The 15,956-nt window shown below is 38.8% G+C and overlaps 1 protein-coding gene across 7 annotated transcripts; it reads left to right on the top strand.

The window, feature by feature from the left end:
• The first annotated feature begins 912 nt into the window (after positions 1-912).
• Positions 913-14,225, top strand: LOC102700149 (tRNA pseudouridine synthase A 1). Of its 7 annotated transcripts, none has more exons than XM_040523803.1 (10): positions 913-1,341; positions 2,048-3,275; positions 4,133-4,208; positions 4,842-4,893; positions 6,756-6,906; positions 6,985-7,114; positions 7,719-7,858; positions 8,000-8,362; positions 8,498-8,560; positions 13,915-14,225. In XM_040523803.1, exons 5-10 carry the CDS (start codon positions 6,817-6,819, stop codon positions 14,149-14,151), a joined length of 1,023 nt encoding a protein of 340 aa, XP_040379737.1. In that variant the 5' UTR covers positions 913-1,341; positions 2,048-3,275; positions 4,133-4,208; positions 4,842-4,893; positions 6,756-6,816; the 3' UTR covers positions 14,152-14,225. The 7 variants fall into 7 exon arrangements, with proteins under 7 accessions (XP_040379737.1, XP_040379741.1, XP_040379742.1 ...); XM_040523807.1 differs by having other exon boundaries at positions 3,144-3,275; XM_040523804.1 differs by lacking the exon at positions 913-1,341 and adding an exon at positions 3,386-3,424 and having other exon boundaries at positions 1,707-3,275.
• The last annotated feature ends 1,731 nt before the right edge of the window (positions 14,226-15,956 follow it).

Genomic DNA, 15,956 nt, shown 5'->3' on the forward strand with positions numbered 1-15,956 from the left:
ACCTTGTAGTGCACAAAGTTAATTTACTCATCATCATACTTCTGTGACACATCCAATGGTATAAATCAATCTACATTAGATCTGACGGTCGATCTGACTCCCCCTCACCCCGCGTGCTCTGCCTCCCTCCCTCTCATCTCGCGTGCGCACCCTCCACTGTCTGGAGAAAATTGCAATTTTAACAACCGCAACAACGTGTTTCGTAATTATAGGACACCAAGCATTGTCTTTGTAAAAATGACCCTTAAAATGTTAGACATTTGATTCTCATGACATTAGAGGTAATCTAATCCAAATATATATATTTGCTTAGGAAAGTGCCCATATTACCGTTCACTGTTCTATCGGTTCGTCTCCCGATAGTGTACGCCAACGCCATCGTTCTCTTCTCCATTGTTCTTCTTCCACGCGTGATCGTTGGTTGGGGATCGAGGTTCTTGCCATCAAAGATTCGGCCGCTGTGGGTGCCTGTTGCAAGAAGCGGTGGTATGGTCGGTCCAGGATGGGCATCGTCATCTGCGTCACCGGCGCCGAAGGCTTGATCGGTGCCTGTATCATCAAGCTCCTCCTCGCCGGCGGCTATACTATCCGGGGCACCTCTCGCCGCTTCGGTACGGTTTGGTTACGTTTCCACTCCACCGGCCAACCGACGGATTATTCACCGACGGCGTGGATCGAGGTGACGACTGACAAGATTTGTTTGGTTTCGTAAGTAGGAACAATAAAGGGCAATATGGACACTTTCATAAGCAAATACATGTATTTAGATTATGTTACCTCTAATGTCATGAGAATCAAGTGTCCAACGTTTTGAGAGGCATTTTTACGAAGACAACATTTGATGTTAACAAGTTGTTTCGGTTCTCAAAATTACAATTTTCTCCCACTGCCTGCCTCCCAAACCCTAGCCGTCCCCACTCCTTCCGCCGCCACTCCTTCCGTCGCCCACCCTCCTCCTCGCCCTCCCACCGCCGCCGCAGCCGCCACTTGCTCCAACAGCCTCCCCCCCGTCCCCAGCGCCCTCCGCCCAGCCGCCTCCCAAACCCTAGCCGCCGCCACTCCGCTCCCTCCCGCTGTCGCCGCCGTCTACCATCCAGCCGCCTCCTCCTCTGCGCCGGGACCGCCGCCTCCTCTACGTCGGGGCAGCCGCCGACGCCCTCTACACGGGGTCCCTCCGTCGCGGTACCCCCGTCCCGCCGCCGCTGCTGCTGGCGCCCAGGACATCTCCTCCTCTGCGCCAGGGCCACCTCTGCCTCCTCTGCGTCCGGCGCCACCGCCTTTACACCGGGTCCGACTCCGCCTTTACGCCCTGGTCGCCTCCTCATCTAGGACTGGACGAAGGTAATGCCACTTCAGTCACTTCCATGCTTACTGGATTGTTTCTGGACATAAGATATGGAAAAGCAATTTTGTTTGATGTTTGAGGTTCTGAAAATAGAAATGGTCAGAATCTAATTGGGTGTATAGATTGCCCTCTTGTCGATCGGTTGAACCATGTGACATTTTGGATGCAGAAGTTGCATTTTTTTGGGGTAGATATGATGCAAATTTTAGGGTATATGGGGCATATTCCTGCAGAGTTATTTTTGAATGAATTATTACAAGACTTTTTATCATGGTCAGTGATCGGTTTTTTATATTAGAAATTTTCTTCTCTAATATATATTAAAGATGTTTGAGAACTCTGCAGATTTTTGTTTTGGTAAGAAATATGTTTTATTCAACTATATACTTGTCCAGATCTTTTTTGATTAATTGCAGATCCTTTCTTGTGTTTGGTGCTTACAAATCCTGGTATAAATCTGCAGGAAACTCTCTATAAATTATGAGAGGGTTAGGAATAAAATGAATAAAACAAGGTCTACGTGTAAAAATGTTTATGATCTTGTTATTTAGTGTTCTTGTGGCATAAAAAATTGGGATTATTTCACTATGAAGTAGATTGTTCTTTACAGATTGAATAACATATGATCTGTTGGAGCTTATAAACTTGCCGGACTGATAAATGCCCTTTGAAAACTAATCCTTGTCTTCTTCTTGCCTGAAGGGAATTAAATGAGCAAGGCTTACTCAATTTTGAACTGCACTAAACTTTTTCAGTTTTCCATAGAATGATAAGGGTATGTTACTTTATTGATGACTATGATATAACATGGTATTTGAGCCACTTTTGATTCTATCTGTTTTCTGCACAAATGTTGGTATGTTCTGCACAAATGTTGATCTATTTTCCTCGTTAGTTTCCTCATCACGTCTGAGTTAAAAAGATAGGTAACATTCACATTAAGAAATCTTTGACAGTCACTAGGCAGCAAGTATGGTGGTTTTGTTTGGAGAAACATCAAGCATTATATAACTCAGCCAACCTGTATGGTTTCATTTCATATCTGTTTTCTAATTGCTGCAATTTCTCACATATACACAGTACCATTAGACTTATTGATTCTGATATAACAGGTATACAATGAAATGAATGTGTTTTCTCTTAAAATTTTAGAGTCTCTGATTTCTTTTTGTTTACTAGGAGTGTAGGACATGGTTTATTTATTTATTTAATAGGATCCACTTCAACTGTATATATCCATATGCAGTATATTGTCTCATATTTAATTGGTTTTTTATATTTAAGTGACAGTTTTGCACAGAAAAAGAATTGGAGACTGTTTTAGCTGCCAAATGCCAAAATGGTTGTAGGCTACCATGCAGGCCTGGTGCAAAAGCAACACTAAATTATTTGTCTGACCGTGGATTGTCTCTCTTCCCCACAAGTTAATTTTCATCTATTTGTGTATTATAATCGAGCTATTGTATTGTATGATGGTCAAAACTCTATTGTTGGGTTAGACCAATAAATAAGCTTGAACTTCTGTGTACATATCTAAGGTACATCATCATGATATGTAGAATAGTAAACCAATGTTGTATATGCTCGATTTTTAGTTTTTTACAGTGAGTTGGGCAACTTTAAATGAAAGGTGGACTATTAATAGGAGATGGTACTATTACTATCTAGGTTGAATTGATCGTTCAGATGACATTCTCTTTAATTGCAAATTTCATGTGTTACAAGGTTTCCTCATTTACTTTCCTTCTTTCTCTGTACATGTTTTTTTTTTCTCTTTTTTGATCTTTCTCTTGTTCAGTCAGACGATTGGACACAACCTCTTACCGTTGCCTCATTGTCCTGCCTCTACATGCCGCTGTCGCTGACACTCGCCTCACCGACTGCCAATAGTCTGCCATTTGATTCTCTTGGCAAGAGGAAGGCCCCGCCGGTTCGTCCTCTTTCTCCTGAACCTTCTCACATCCTCCTATCTCCTGTCTGATTTTTGTTAATTGGAAAATTCGATGCTATGTTTCTTCGATTGGGATCATGCTGCAACAGCAAAGGATCTTGGGGATTGGTTGTTGGAGCCAATAAAAGGTTGTATAACTTTGGATTTTATCACTATCTAAAAGATGTATCCAGTATAACGCTATATTGGAATGGGTATTTTACATGTTTTATACTTCAGTTGTGATAAAATAATACCCCAGGTGAACATGCACTTCTTATTATTATTTCTTAATTGTTCAACTGGACATGTTTACTGAATATATCCACTAATAATTGGATGTTTGTTTAGTTATCAAGGATAAGCTTGTCTGATATGTAGACAAATAAACAATTGGTCCATATTTGTGATAAAAAGGATCACTTATCAAACCATGGCAACAAATAGCTGATAGCTGATTTCAGATAGCTGATTGCAGATAACTGACAAACAATTTTGTCTTTGTTTGTACAAATGTCTTGTAGCAGAAATTAATTAGCACAAATTATACCAAGATTATCCCTCTCAAAATATAATTCTGAGTTATGACTTAAAATGGCATAAAATAAAATCCATTGGACTAGATGTAGAAAGCCTTGCAACTTATGTAATCTTCAGACAGTTAGCTAAGCACTCTAGATACAGATTTCTTTCATCATTTTTAGCCCTGTGCTATAGTGGTTGTATATGTAACCATTTTTCTGTTGTGCTATATAGTTAGCTAAGCACTCCAGATCAAGGGATTTTGGTAAAAGATAGGTAGGTGGTCTGTCGTTCCGCATTTTCTTCCACCTAACAATTTTTGCCTTGCTTTTCAGCGCTTAACCCAAGCAAGTGGATATAGTTCAAGCTTGAGGAGAAGGTGAAAGTCTGCCACATCTCACACTTATTTAGGTAGTGACAACAAATAAATATTTTTTTCCTGTTACCTACTTTGTCTGACTGCTAGCATATGTGTGCATGAGTCCTGCTAGCATCTCAATAATGAAGCTACTCAATGTACTGAAATGCCATAACAATTGTTGTGTCTGGATAATCAAAAAACAGATGCTCTGAATTATTCTATATTTTATCTTTTTTGCTAGATTATGTATATGCGAACCCTCGACTGATTTTCTACTGATTAGTCTGTGTTGTGATGGAGTTAAAGGCGGTGATTGTTTGCCTTTCATATCACTGAATTTCTTTATCATATATACTTCCAAATGAATGCAATGAGGGGATGGGGGAACTGAGTACCTGACTACCAATCTCTTTCACCACTAGCTTGCCTTCTTCAATGAAAAGTGAAGCAGTTTGCGTTCCAGTTTACGCTTAATAATGCAATCTCTTTCATCTCTATTAGATTGGGTCGTAGCGTAAATCTTGTGGTACAATATCAACTGAGTGGCTTAGTGCTTTCTTTAAAGTATATAACATGATTCTATTTCTAATATTTTTACTTCATTATTTAGTTATATACAGTACATCAGTGTGACCTAAGCTAATTCTCTCTACTAATCATTTTTCTCAATGCCATCTTTATAGGTTTCTTTGCCAATCTATCAACTCAGTTGGTGTCTCAGGAGCTTCTTCAACGGTATGTACACATGAAATTTTTACTCATATTGTCACCATTTAATGGAACATATGAAAAAAAATGCACTTCATAGCGGCATGTCCTTCATTCTTGTAGTTTCACTTAATAAAAGGTTTCACTCGATAAAATGCCGCTAAATTTCGGACCTATACAATATCATAAGTCATTCATAAAATAAATAAACAATTTGTTTGGGTCCAAATTAAATTATTTAATTAATATATGCGCATGTATAATCTAATCTATCCTATAGTGATAAAATATATTAGAAACTTTCTATGAAATATAAATTTGTATTAGAAACTTTATATATGTCATGCATAGACAAAATTAATCTATATATTAGAAGCTTCCTATAAAATATAAATCTATACAATATATAACTCATATATTTATGCTATATATACACATACAACACAAACAAATTGTTTTCAAATTCAGAATATAATTTTATTGATTTTTTTCCAAACTGTACTTGCTTGTCTTTTTTTTGGACCTGGAACTCAAATCAGAAATTGATGTTAGAAAAGACGGTGAGTCATGTGAAACATGTGAGTTATGTGAATTTAATATTTAATATTATTTTAAACTTAAATATACTTCATATTTAGAAAAGTTGGAGTTATTTGAAATATTTGGTTACTTTTGTTACATTTGTTACAAATCTGATGATTATAGTATGATATAAATAGGCGAGTGACATTTGTTATAAATCCGATAATTGTAGTACATTATAAATAATTCTGGTATCTCATGACATATATTATTTAGTAGCAAATAATACTATAGCTATCATACTTTTCAGTTAGTTATTTGTGTTACTCTTGCTAATAATCTCTAATGTACTGTTTTACGAGTTACTCATGCTAAATTATATTTCATAATTGAGCATTTTGTATTTAAAAATAATACTTTAAACGCTATTTTTTATAATGTATTATCGAATATATTCTGGTACCGTAGCGTTAGCACGGACACATTACTAGTATATCTATTATATATAGATAATTTTTTTAATATTATTTATTAAGACCTTTTTGTACAAGTTGGTTTTCTTTCTAAATTTTCTCATAGCTAATCTTGAAAATTGGATATAATCAATATGACCTTTTCACCTAACTATTGATTACTATCTTTCTCCATTTAACTTTTTCACCTACGTTCTGAACCCACAGTAAACTTTCTCACATATTTTTTAATTACCCATACCACCTATATAAATGGTTACGGATGGGGCACCTATATATATGCAGTGCAAAGGACGCAGCCTACGTTATTTGACATCAGATTTGACTCTTCCTCATATTCGAAATTTGTGACTAATATTTTTATGGGTTAATTAGATCATGCCATTATAAATTTGCTAGTTTTGAAATATGATATTACTATTCGACTAATTGTAAGGATGCCATTATAATTTTAAAACTATTTGAAATATGCCACTCCATACCCTTTTGGTGTATTTTTTTTTAAAAATTGGACTATATTGTCCTTCTACTGTTCACTGCACCCTTGGTATGTAATACGTGCAAAAAGGCAATTTGGTCCAAAAATGACATATTTGAAGTAGTTCTAAAATTATAATGACATCCATACGATTAGTTAGTCAAATAGTAATTACCTATTTCAAAACTGACAAATTTATAAGGACTCATGAATCTAATTAACCCTATTTTTATTGCTATTAGATGATAAAATATAAATAGTAATTTATGCGCGACAAATTTTTAAATTTTTTTTAATAAATTTTTGAAATAAGTAGATAAAAGAAAATAAAAAAATAAAGTTTTTTAGACGAAGACGGTATATTAGTTTGAGAAAAAAACCCTGAAAACAAGGTACTCTTATGTATACACCTCCAGTCGGCTGTACCTCCTGCTTCTGTGTCTCTCTCTTCCTCCGCATCGGCTCGAGAACTCGGATATGCTGTTAGCAACCGTCCGGTTCGCTCCGCCTCCTCCTCGCGTCGCCACCGCCGCTGCCGCTGCCGCCGCTACAGGGGGAAATATCTCGGTAAAGCCCCCCTCCCCTCTCTGTCTCTCTCTGAAGTCCATTCCTCTCCATCCAAATCTGATGTGGAGCGGGCCTCAGCTCAGGGATGGCGCCCATTGCGCGGTGCCGCCATCGGAGGAGGACGGCGTCGACATGGCGTGGGCGGAGACAGCGGAGGGAGCGTACAAGTGGCGCATGGTGATCGCCTACGACGGGACCAAGTTCAAAGGTTGCTGATAGCCTCCTCCTGCGTGCACAGTTATATATTTCTATTGCATTGGGGTGATGCGGAGGACTGATGACTGCACATGATTGCTTACCTCTACATTGCTCACTTAGTTTGGCTATAAAAAAGTTCATTGAGTTTGGATATGCTTCTACATAACGTGCTGTCAGGTCCAAACATATCTCATCTGTATGGTCTTTAGATTCGATTCACCTAATTTGTTGCAAAAAACACACAAGCTCTGATTTCCTCCTGCTGCCTCTGTTCTGGTGGTGTTCTGAACAGGATATCTTGTTTACATTGTCTCTTGTAAGTATAATTTTCTTTTGATTAATTAACTGGATATCTGTTATGCATTCTGTCATGTCTCAAGTTTCCTTTGAAGCGAAGTTCGTTAATTATCTAACAAATCAACCTTTATTCTTTTGTTTAACTGAGTATATAACTTTTTGTATGGTTTTTGCCTATCATATGCCATCAGTTATACTACACCTATCATCCATCTATTTGTATAAACTTACTTGACCTTCCTTGTAAACAACACTGAGATTGTGATTTGAACTTCAGAGTTTGAAATTTCAAACATTTAACTACAATCGTGTTCTAGGTTGGCAGTATCAACCATCGCCTCCAACCATACAATGTTGTATTGAGAATGCACTAACATGCATCACTAAGCTGGATCGTAAGGAGCTCTGTTTGATTGGTTCTGGCAGAACAGACACAGGTGTTCATGCATGGGGTCAGGTTTAATTATCTTAACATATCTGTAAACAAGGTTCAAGTTTATATATAGGGTCCTACTTATATCCTTCATTGCTTATTCTGGGTTTCCATAATTTTGTTTTATATGATGGGATAACACATTATATTTGTTATTATATCCAGGTGGCGCATTTCACCACACCTTTTTCCTACCATTGTCTTGATAGCATTCACTCTGCAATCAATGGGCTTCTCCCACATGAGATTCGAGTGAGGGAAATTAGTGCAGCAAAGCCTGAATTCCATGCCCGGACATCCACAAAGAGCAAAATTTATCATTACAAGATTTATAATGGAGCAGTCATGGACCCCTTTCATAATCTTTATGCTTACCATAGTGTGTATAAACTTAATTCACAAGCTATGCGAGAGGCTGCAAAACATTTTGTTGGAATACACGACTTTACATCTTTCGCCAATGCAGTACACAATGATCGTGTGCGCAGTCCCATAAAGAAGATAATGCGCTTTGATGTTATTGAAATGGTAATTGAGCTTGCGTTTATTGGCTTTACTTTTTCACCCTGTGCAGCATTAAATATTTTTTTTCCTTTTGTTATCATTAATTAACCACATATTAAGTACCATTTGACCTGACATTTTTTCCTTTTTGCTGCACAGGGTGCTATCTTACAGCTTGAGGTTGAAGGCACTGGCTTTCTGTATAGACAAGTGAGGAACATGGTAATTTTGATCACTTTTAATTCCCACACTGAATTTAATTTCTTATTAACATACATATTCCGACCATACGAGGGCAGAAAACTCATTACATTATACTTAATAACATTGGAAGAAATTCTCGAGTTATATGAATGCATCTGATTAAAAAAAAAATCATCTTATATGCACAACTGTTCAGATTTTTTTCTTTTGCCTTTGATAACTAGAAATGAAAACACTAGTAGTTCATTCATTTGGATTAACTTGGTTAGCATGTAAATCAAGGTATCTCACCATTTCTATGTTATGCCCTTGAGAAGGTCAAAATAGTGGATGATGGGAGATCAGGGTCTTGAACGCCAACATGGTCATTGTGATTCCTTTGTATAGCCAAGAATGGGAGGAGGTGCAAGGGATTACCACTATTCCTTATTGATCAACACTTAGCTTAATCCTTCTTTAAGTTAAGTCTCTGCCTCACAAGTTATTAATTCCCTGACGCTATAGCAGAGGCCCATGTGGTTCATCTTGATCCATCATCTAAACCCACACGTTTTAACCATAAGACCTCTGGGTTAACCCTTTTGCACTAATCGAGAACAAAATGTTAGTGGGTCGTCACACGTACGTGGGCTGCTCCTTGGAAGAGCTAGTCTATTGCAGATTTTGGGAACTAGGTTGTGTTATACAAATTTACTAGAAACAATAAGCAACATATCTGTATTGTAGCAACTACTCCCTTTGTCCCAAAATAGAAAAAGTTTTACTATTAAGAAAGTTGGTGTAATTAAATGGTGAATGGTTGATTGTTTGAGAAGAGGAAGTAGGTTGAAAACTTCAGTGGTGGAAGCTTGTGATTGGTTGAAAAGAGAATATAGGTGCAAAAGTTGTTATATCTTGGGACAAATTTTGAATTGGGATGGAGGGAGTGAAGATTACACCTACTTATGGGCCCCAAACCCATAATATAAGGGATCATGCCATCTTTAGAGAAGTTAATGTTGGAGAAAAAAAGACTAGGATACCCTTATTAGATTAGAGGTGGTTGGGGGTGGGAGGGCAGTTGTGGCCTTGGGGGGGGGGGGGGGTGGTAAGGTGGGAATAAATTTGAACTATAATTGATTGATACCACAACTAGTATAGCAAAATCTCTTACATTTTGGGACATTAGAGGGGGCAGAATTCCTTATTGGTACAGAGGGAGTACATCTAATATGCCAACTGATCAATGAAATGCCCTTGGAAAACTCCTTCATTAAACCTCCCACATGTTGGTGCACTTGGCCTGCATGTAGGTCATGTGCATGATGAACCATATATATATTTTCTTGTCTCGCCTCATGGTGACATGGACTCCTTTATAAAGAGATGGAGTTGTCCTAACAAATGATAGCTGAACTAACCAGATAACCCACCTTACCCCTATGTTGTTGGATTGTAAATGGCTTTTCCCACCCCAAGAGTTAGCCAATGAGACGAGGGGCTCTCCTACTTATATATTAGGTCCATTGCCCTTCCACAACCAATATAAGACTATTCAACAATCTAGCTCTTCACACGTTAGTGTCCCCTTAGCCGTTTACCGTCCTTTCATCATACACTGACAATCCCTCAGATATAGGGCCGCGCAGACACCCACGGCCCATCAGGCCTTCGCACCCTATTGTCTATCATGCCGGAGATATTGAACTAGCTGTGCTCTGATACCAATTGTTGGATTGTAAAGGGCATTTCCCACCCCAAAAGCTAGTCAATAAGATGAGTGGCTCTCCCACTTATATATTAGGTCCTTTGGCCTTTCACAATCAATGTGGAACTATTAACATATATGACTCAAATTTCTGAGCAAACAACAAACTGAATAACTAGCAAAGAATTCTCAACCCGCTATTGGTGCATCCTAGGTGGAAGTCTGGCCATAGCCTTGCTGTTATTAGTTTTCTGATCTCCTACCCATTTGGACCTTGACCCCCTCCCATAACATCAGTTCCCTTTGCAGCATTGACCTACATGAATATTGCAAATTCTGAGAGAGGTATTGTTTCTGCTATAGATCAAGAAAGCAGGCACTTAGACAATAGACATTCAACGCTTATACGTTGGACTTTGGGGGGTCGGGGGTGGAGAGGTAGAGAGAACAATCATAGAAATAATGTGGCATTGGCAATTTTTTCTGGACTCCAAACATATCAAACATAGTAAATATAGCAACATATATTTGACTGTACATATAGATCCAAGAACTTTCCATGGGATTTTTCTAAGTAGTATGCACATTCGATAGCGACATTGTGCAACACTAGTGTGCATGGGCACACTCTTTATTCATAGCATTGTGTCAAGATTTCGATACACTAGTTCCATAAAACAAATTGGAGAGGTATTGGACCACAGGATTGTGTAGTTAAATAGGAATTATTAGGTCTCAAGGCCTTTTTGTCAGAGCCCCAGATTCAAGAATTCTTGGAGGGGTTTTAGTAGAAGCTTTTTCATTGACTTGCTGAATCAAAAACTAAACCACAGACTTCTGATAGAAAACGAGCAGTTCTAGTTAGATTTTTAGTGAGTTCCTTTATGCTTTGCTGAGATGTAAGGGGCCATTTTAGGATTCCATTTCTTATTCGGGCAAGCCATCTTATTCATACTCTAGGCTGAAAATACATGCTTAAACCACTTCATTTTAGCCTACAAACTTCATAGGCCACAACAATCCAGGTCCAGGAGTTGGAGCTCTGTCATAGAAGTGCTTAATTGTAGCATCATATCTGATAATCTGATTCCCATCTACCAAATAATACCTATTTTCTAATTTTATGGTTTATAATCAATAGAGTAAAGCACAATCACAGACGCTAATGTCTTGTCTACATAACAATATATGTAGCATAACAATATATGGAACGAACCAAAAGTAGCTTCCATTGGTTGGGACTTTAGGCTTCAGTTTATGGAATGACACCTACAAGCTTGCCGCTCACATGAATGGAGTTGGTCTTAGGGATTTATTCTGAGAGACTAGTGAGAAGTCGAGACGACACATGTTGTTTGGTTCTATCTTTTCATTCCACGAAACCATGTTATGTATCTGGTTAGCAAACACAATTGATTTTATCTCATAAGGGGGCTGAAATTAACATAACAGTACAATCATATAGACAGAGGGGGAGGGGGCCTTGTGCTCCCCTGTCTCCACTTCTATGGCCTACCAATATTTAAGAGTTTATCCATGACAACACAATTGCTACATGTAGTTAGTAAATGGCACTAGTGTAGAAGACAACATGTCCTGGTCAGTGTCAGGTATCAGTGACTTGCATGGAATGCCATACGAAGTACAACAGCTGAATGTCTCAAGCTGAATCTCTGTTTCCCTTAGGTTAGAGATTAGTAGCAAGTTGGCTTAAAAATTGATTAGTATATTTGGGTGTGACCAGGCTGTTAAGCTAATCCATGACCATGAGATAGCAACAGCCAACGTAATTATTTAATCTGTTCCTTTTAATCAGTAGATAAGATCATTCTATTAGGTGTTCATTATATCGAATTGTTATGGGATGTCATGTGGGGCCGCCATTATCGGCGCCGATCAGGCGCCCAAGCTAGGGCGTGAGTTTAGCCATGCACTCGGCATGCATGGTAAGCTAGATTCAGGGAGTTTGTTTCTAGTTAGTTAGTTTGTTTTATTTGGGCTTCGTGCCTATATATAAGATGTAATCGATACTCTTGAGAATTAAGGAAGAAATAATACTTTTACTCCCTCCCCTTTCACCATCGGGCAGCCGGGAAAAACCCCGACGCCACTACCGGTCGAGGTTATGAGTTACGTAGCCGAGGTCCCGCCGCCTTGGGTGTCGATGCCCTTGACATGGGCTGAACCAGAAGCATTCGACTGGCCTATTTGAAAAGGAAAAGAGTCAAATCTAATTCTCCTTATTCTTCTTCCCAGTCCACCTATCTGCAATTTTGACATTTTGGTACTTTTGAAAAATTATTTTACAAATAGACTTTTGAAAAAACTTATTGTACAAATGGACCTTTTTGACCACGCCAACGTCATTGGCGTCATCGTTGTATAGGACGGCGCCAATGACATTGGTGCTGTTCTCCAAGTGATAATGTTATGTTCATGTGGCGGGAGGATGGCGCCAATATCATTGGCGCCGTCATATATAACGACGGTGCCAATGACGTTGGTGCGGTCAAAAAGGTCCATTTGTGTAATAAGTATTTTCAAGGGTCTATTTACAAAATAAGTTTTTCAAAAGTACCAAAATGTCAAAATTCCAGTCCATCTATATCCTATGCTGCCCTGCCCAACTATTCTCTTGACGGTGTTTAACCCATCATGAATTTGATTTATGACAACAACTTCGGATTTTAGGATATAAAATATCCTAATCTGGTATGATTGGATAAGGATGCTAAAGAGTAGTTCTACTCTGTAAAGGCTCTCTGGATTTATGAATAAAGGCAAGCAAGCAGCTAAGTCTACTTTCCTCTCCCTGGATGTTTCTATTCTGCCCTGCATGTCTCGTTTCCAGCTGTTGCGACCTTTCCCCCAACCATATTCCAATTATTCACAACTACCCCCATACGGTCCCTGGATCAGGACAGAACAATTTTATATGAAAATATTGTTCCTATCCACATGACTGGCAAGTGAATTGACTGAACTAGATAACAACCTAGGCCGTGTTAAGCAAACCATATAACTAACCCATATTATCTCTTTTTTCGTGCGCACGCTATCCAAACTGCTAAACGGTATATATTTTCCGAAAAATATATATATAAAAGTCATTTTAAAAATTGAGATTAATATTTTTCTAATTTTTTAGTTAATAATTAATTAATCATATACTAATCTGTTACCGCGTTTTCTGCGTCGGATAACCAACGTCTTGCCGAACACAGCCCTAGTCTCGCTTTTACCAAAATCAACATTTTCTTTTTCTTTTTGAGCAGAAACATAGTTCATAATTGTTGTTGGCATCTACTCAATATATCTGGAGAGCACATAATTCCGTTCTCCACTGTAATGTTTTAAGACAAAGCTACAACATGGAAGTGGTCTGATGATGCAGGTCCATGAACATGGATTATGTTGTTGAGTTGAGCATGGGAGTTATGGATGGTATTGAGCTGTCCTATATTTTCCTAATGTTTTTAACATGGGGCCTTATATCTGAACCACTGCATTTCTTTAGCTGTTCTGGACATTGTAATGTTATGAATAAGTTTCCTCCTATGACTGTTTATGTCGTGTAAGTAATGTCCTTTTAATTTTTGTGTGACTATCTTATTCTGTTCAGTATATTTACACTTGATACTGTTATGTATCTCCTTACTAATACAATAGCATGTCGATGGTGCAGGTAGCTTTGTTGCTTCAAGTAGGAAGGGAAGCACTACCACCTGACATTGTCCCACATATCATCGCAGCAAGAGATCGCAGGGAACTAGCAAAGGTGGCATTATCAGCTCCACCTCATGGATTGTACCTCATGGCGGTCAACTATGATAAGGAAATGCTAAACCCTCCTGAAGGTGCTCCTCCCATTAGCTTTGGAAGGACTCATCAAATTAGCAAATGTAAACTCTTGTTTTATTGATTCCTGATTGACATGCTTTCAGTAGGGTCTTCTTGTTTCCCAGTTTCTTTTGCCTACTAGAATTTCTTTATTGTCAGCCATAGGAACTTGTTGGCTGATAATTTCTTTCAAGAGGGTTTGTTCGTGAAAAGCCTAGGCAAGGAAATCTGAAACCTCGATAGTGCTCACCTTCTGTTAGCATAATTAGGATTTGTCAAGTTAGTGGTCTCAACCTTATATTTAGTGAAACCGATGGCAGGAGGTGAAATTTCTATGTACTTTAAATACTTGGGGGCTATATTGAATTAGATACTCTTTGTGATCTAATTAGCCCAGGGAAGGAACTCTGTTTTGCTATGTTTTCTAAAAACACTTACCGTGTGTGTTTGTGTTGTTGGTGACTAAAATGGTAGAGGAGTATTTTTTGGTGAATTGAGATTTAGGCTCAATTTGGGGAGTTTAAGATATGAGAAGCCAACCTTTCAAGATTTGGAAAAGATGGATTTTCTAGATTTTGGCTTTAGTTCTTTTTCTAGATTATATAACTGAATGTTTGGAGTAGTTTGAGATTCTGAATAAGCTATAGCTGGTAGAAGCTTTCCCCAAACATGCCCATGTATATCTTCAGACCTGAAACAGTAAAACCTCTTTCAAGTATGCATGAAATACAACAAAGTAGAGACTAGCACCGTGACCATGTTTTATCTAGTTTCTCTGGTTTTTATTTCAAGATATACGAGTCTTTTAAAGAAGGGGAGTAATCGTAGCACTGTGTTGTTACCATCCTCTATTACAAGTTTAAAATTTTACAAGTAGACTACATGAGTATTTTGCTTCCAGAGAAGGGTAGCAAAATGAGCCAAAGGAGTAAGGTTGGCAACGTAGTGGGTCGGGGCCAAGTTGGGCAAAAACGAGTTGGGCAAAAACGATCTTGACCCTGACCCTAAAATAAAAAAATGGGGCCAAATTTCTCCTTGGCCTTGACCTCGATGGATCCCTAATGCTCTCGAGGAACCACGCACAGAGAGAAAGAGAGGGACTGACCGCCGTCGAGCCCTTGTTGCACCATTGCGCCCGGCCGTCGAGCAGTCCCTACCGCCGCGCGGCCGCTCCCACCGTCGCGTCGGGCTGCCACGCGCCGTAGCCGCTGCATCGAGTCATCCCACGGCCGTGCGGTGCTCCTTCTGCAGTTGCGCCGTGCTGCCCCACGGGCCACGCGCTGGTCCGCCCAGCCGCTGCCACTAGTTGTGAGGGAGAGAGCGAGGAGAGTGAGGCAGAGAGGAGGTAGGGTTAGATCCTCCTTGAACCTTTGTCTTCTGGGCTTTACATTTAAAAGTAATTTGTCTCCTTGGGTCCCCGCGGGTAGAAAGCCGTTCCCATCCCCGTCCCTGACCAAACCTGGCCTCGGCCCTGACTCCCTGCGGAATGAAAATGTCCCCTGCTTTGCAGGAGAAATTGCCAACCCTACAAAGGAGGGGGCATTCATATTCATATATAATATCATGCGTTGTGTTTTCCTAATTAAGTTCACTCATTTTATTGGAGGTTAACTTTATATACTGAATAAAGAACTTATTTTATCAGATGTTTATTTCATTTACCAAAGAACTTATGCGGGGATCTAAACGTGTTAACATAGAGGATGATTGTTTGTTAATAAAGTGGAAGATGGTTTTACTACTGTGGACGTAATCATTGCTCTCATCCTAGATAACAAATGAAACCGTTTTAGAATAGTTTTGGCTTTTTCATATTTGCAAACAAAAAATATTTATGAATAAAAATTTTATATACATATTCTTAATGATCGAAAAGCTAAGGCTAGA

Source organism: Oryza brachyantha, chromosome 5 (assembly GCF_000231095.2).
Source record: "Oryza brachyantha chromosome 5, ObraRS2, whole genome shotgun sequence".
NCBI lineage: Eukaryota > Viridiplantae > Streptophyta > Magnoliopsida > Poales > Poaceae > Oryza > Oryza brachyantha.

Coding starts and splice junctions, on each gene's coding strand:
- LOC102700149 (XM_040523803.1), top strand. CDS start 6,817: ATGCTGTTAGCAACCGTCCGGTTCGCTCCGCCTCCTCCTCGCGTCGCC. Junction 7,859..7,999: donor GTGTTCATGCATGGGGTCAG/GTTTAATTATCT, acceptor TATTATATCCAG/GTGGCGCATTTCACCACACC. Junction 8,561..13,914: donor ATAGACAAGTGAGGAACATG/GTAATTTTGATC, acceptor TCGATGGTGCAG/GTAGCTTTGTTGCTTCAAGT.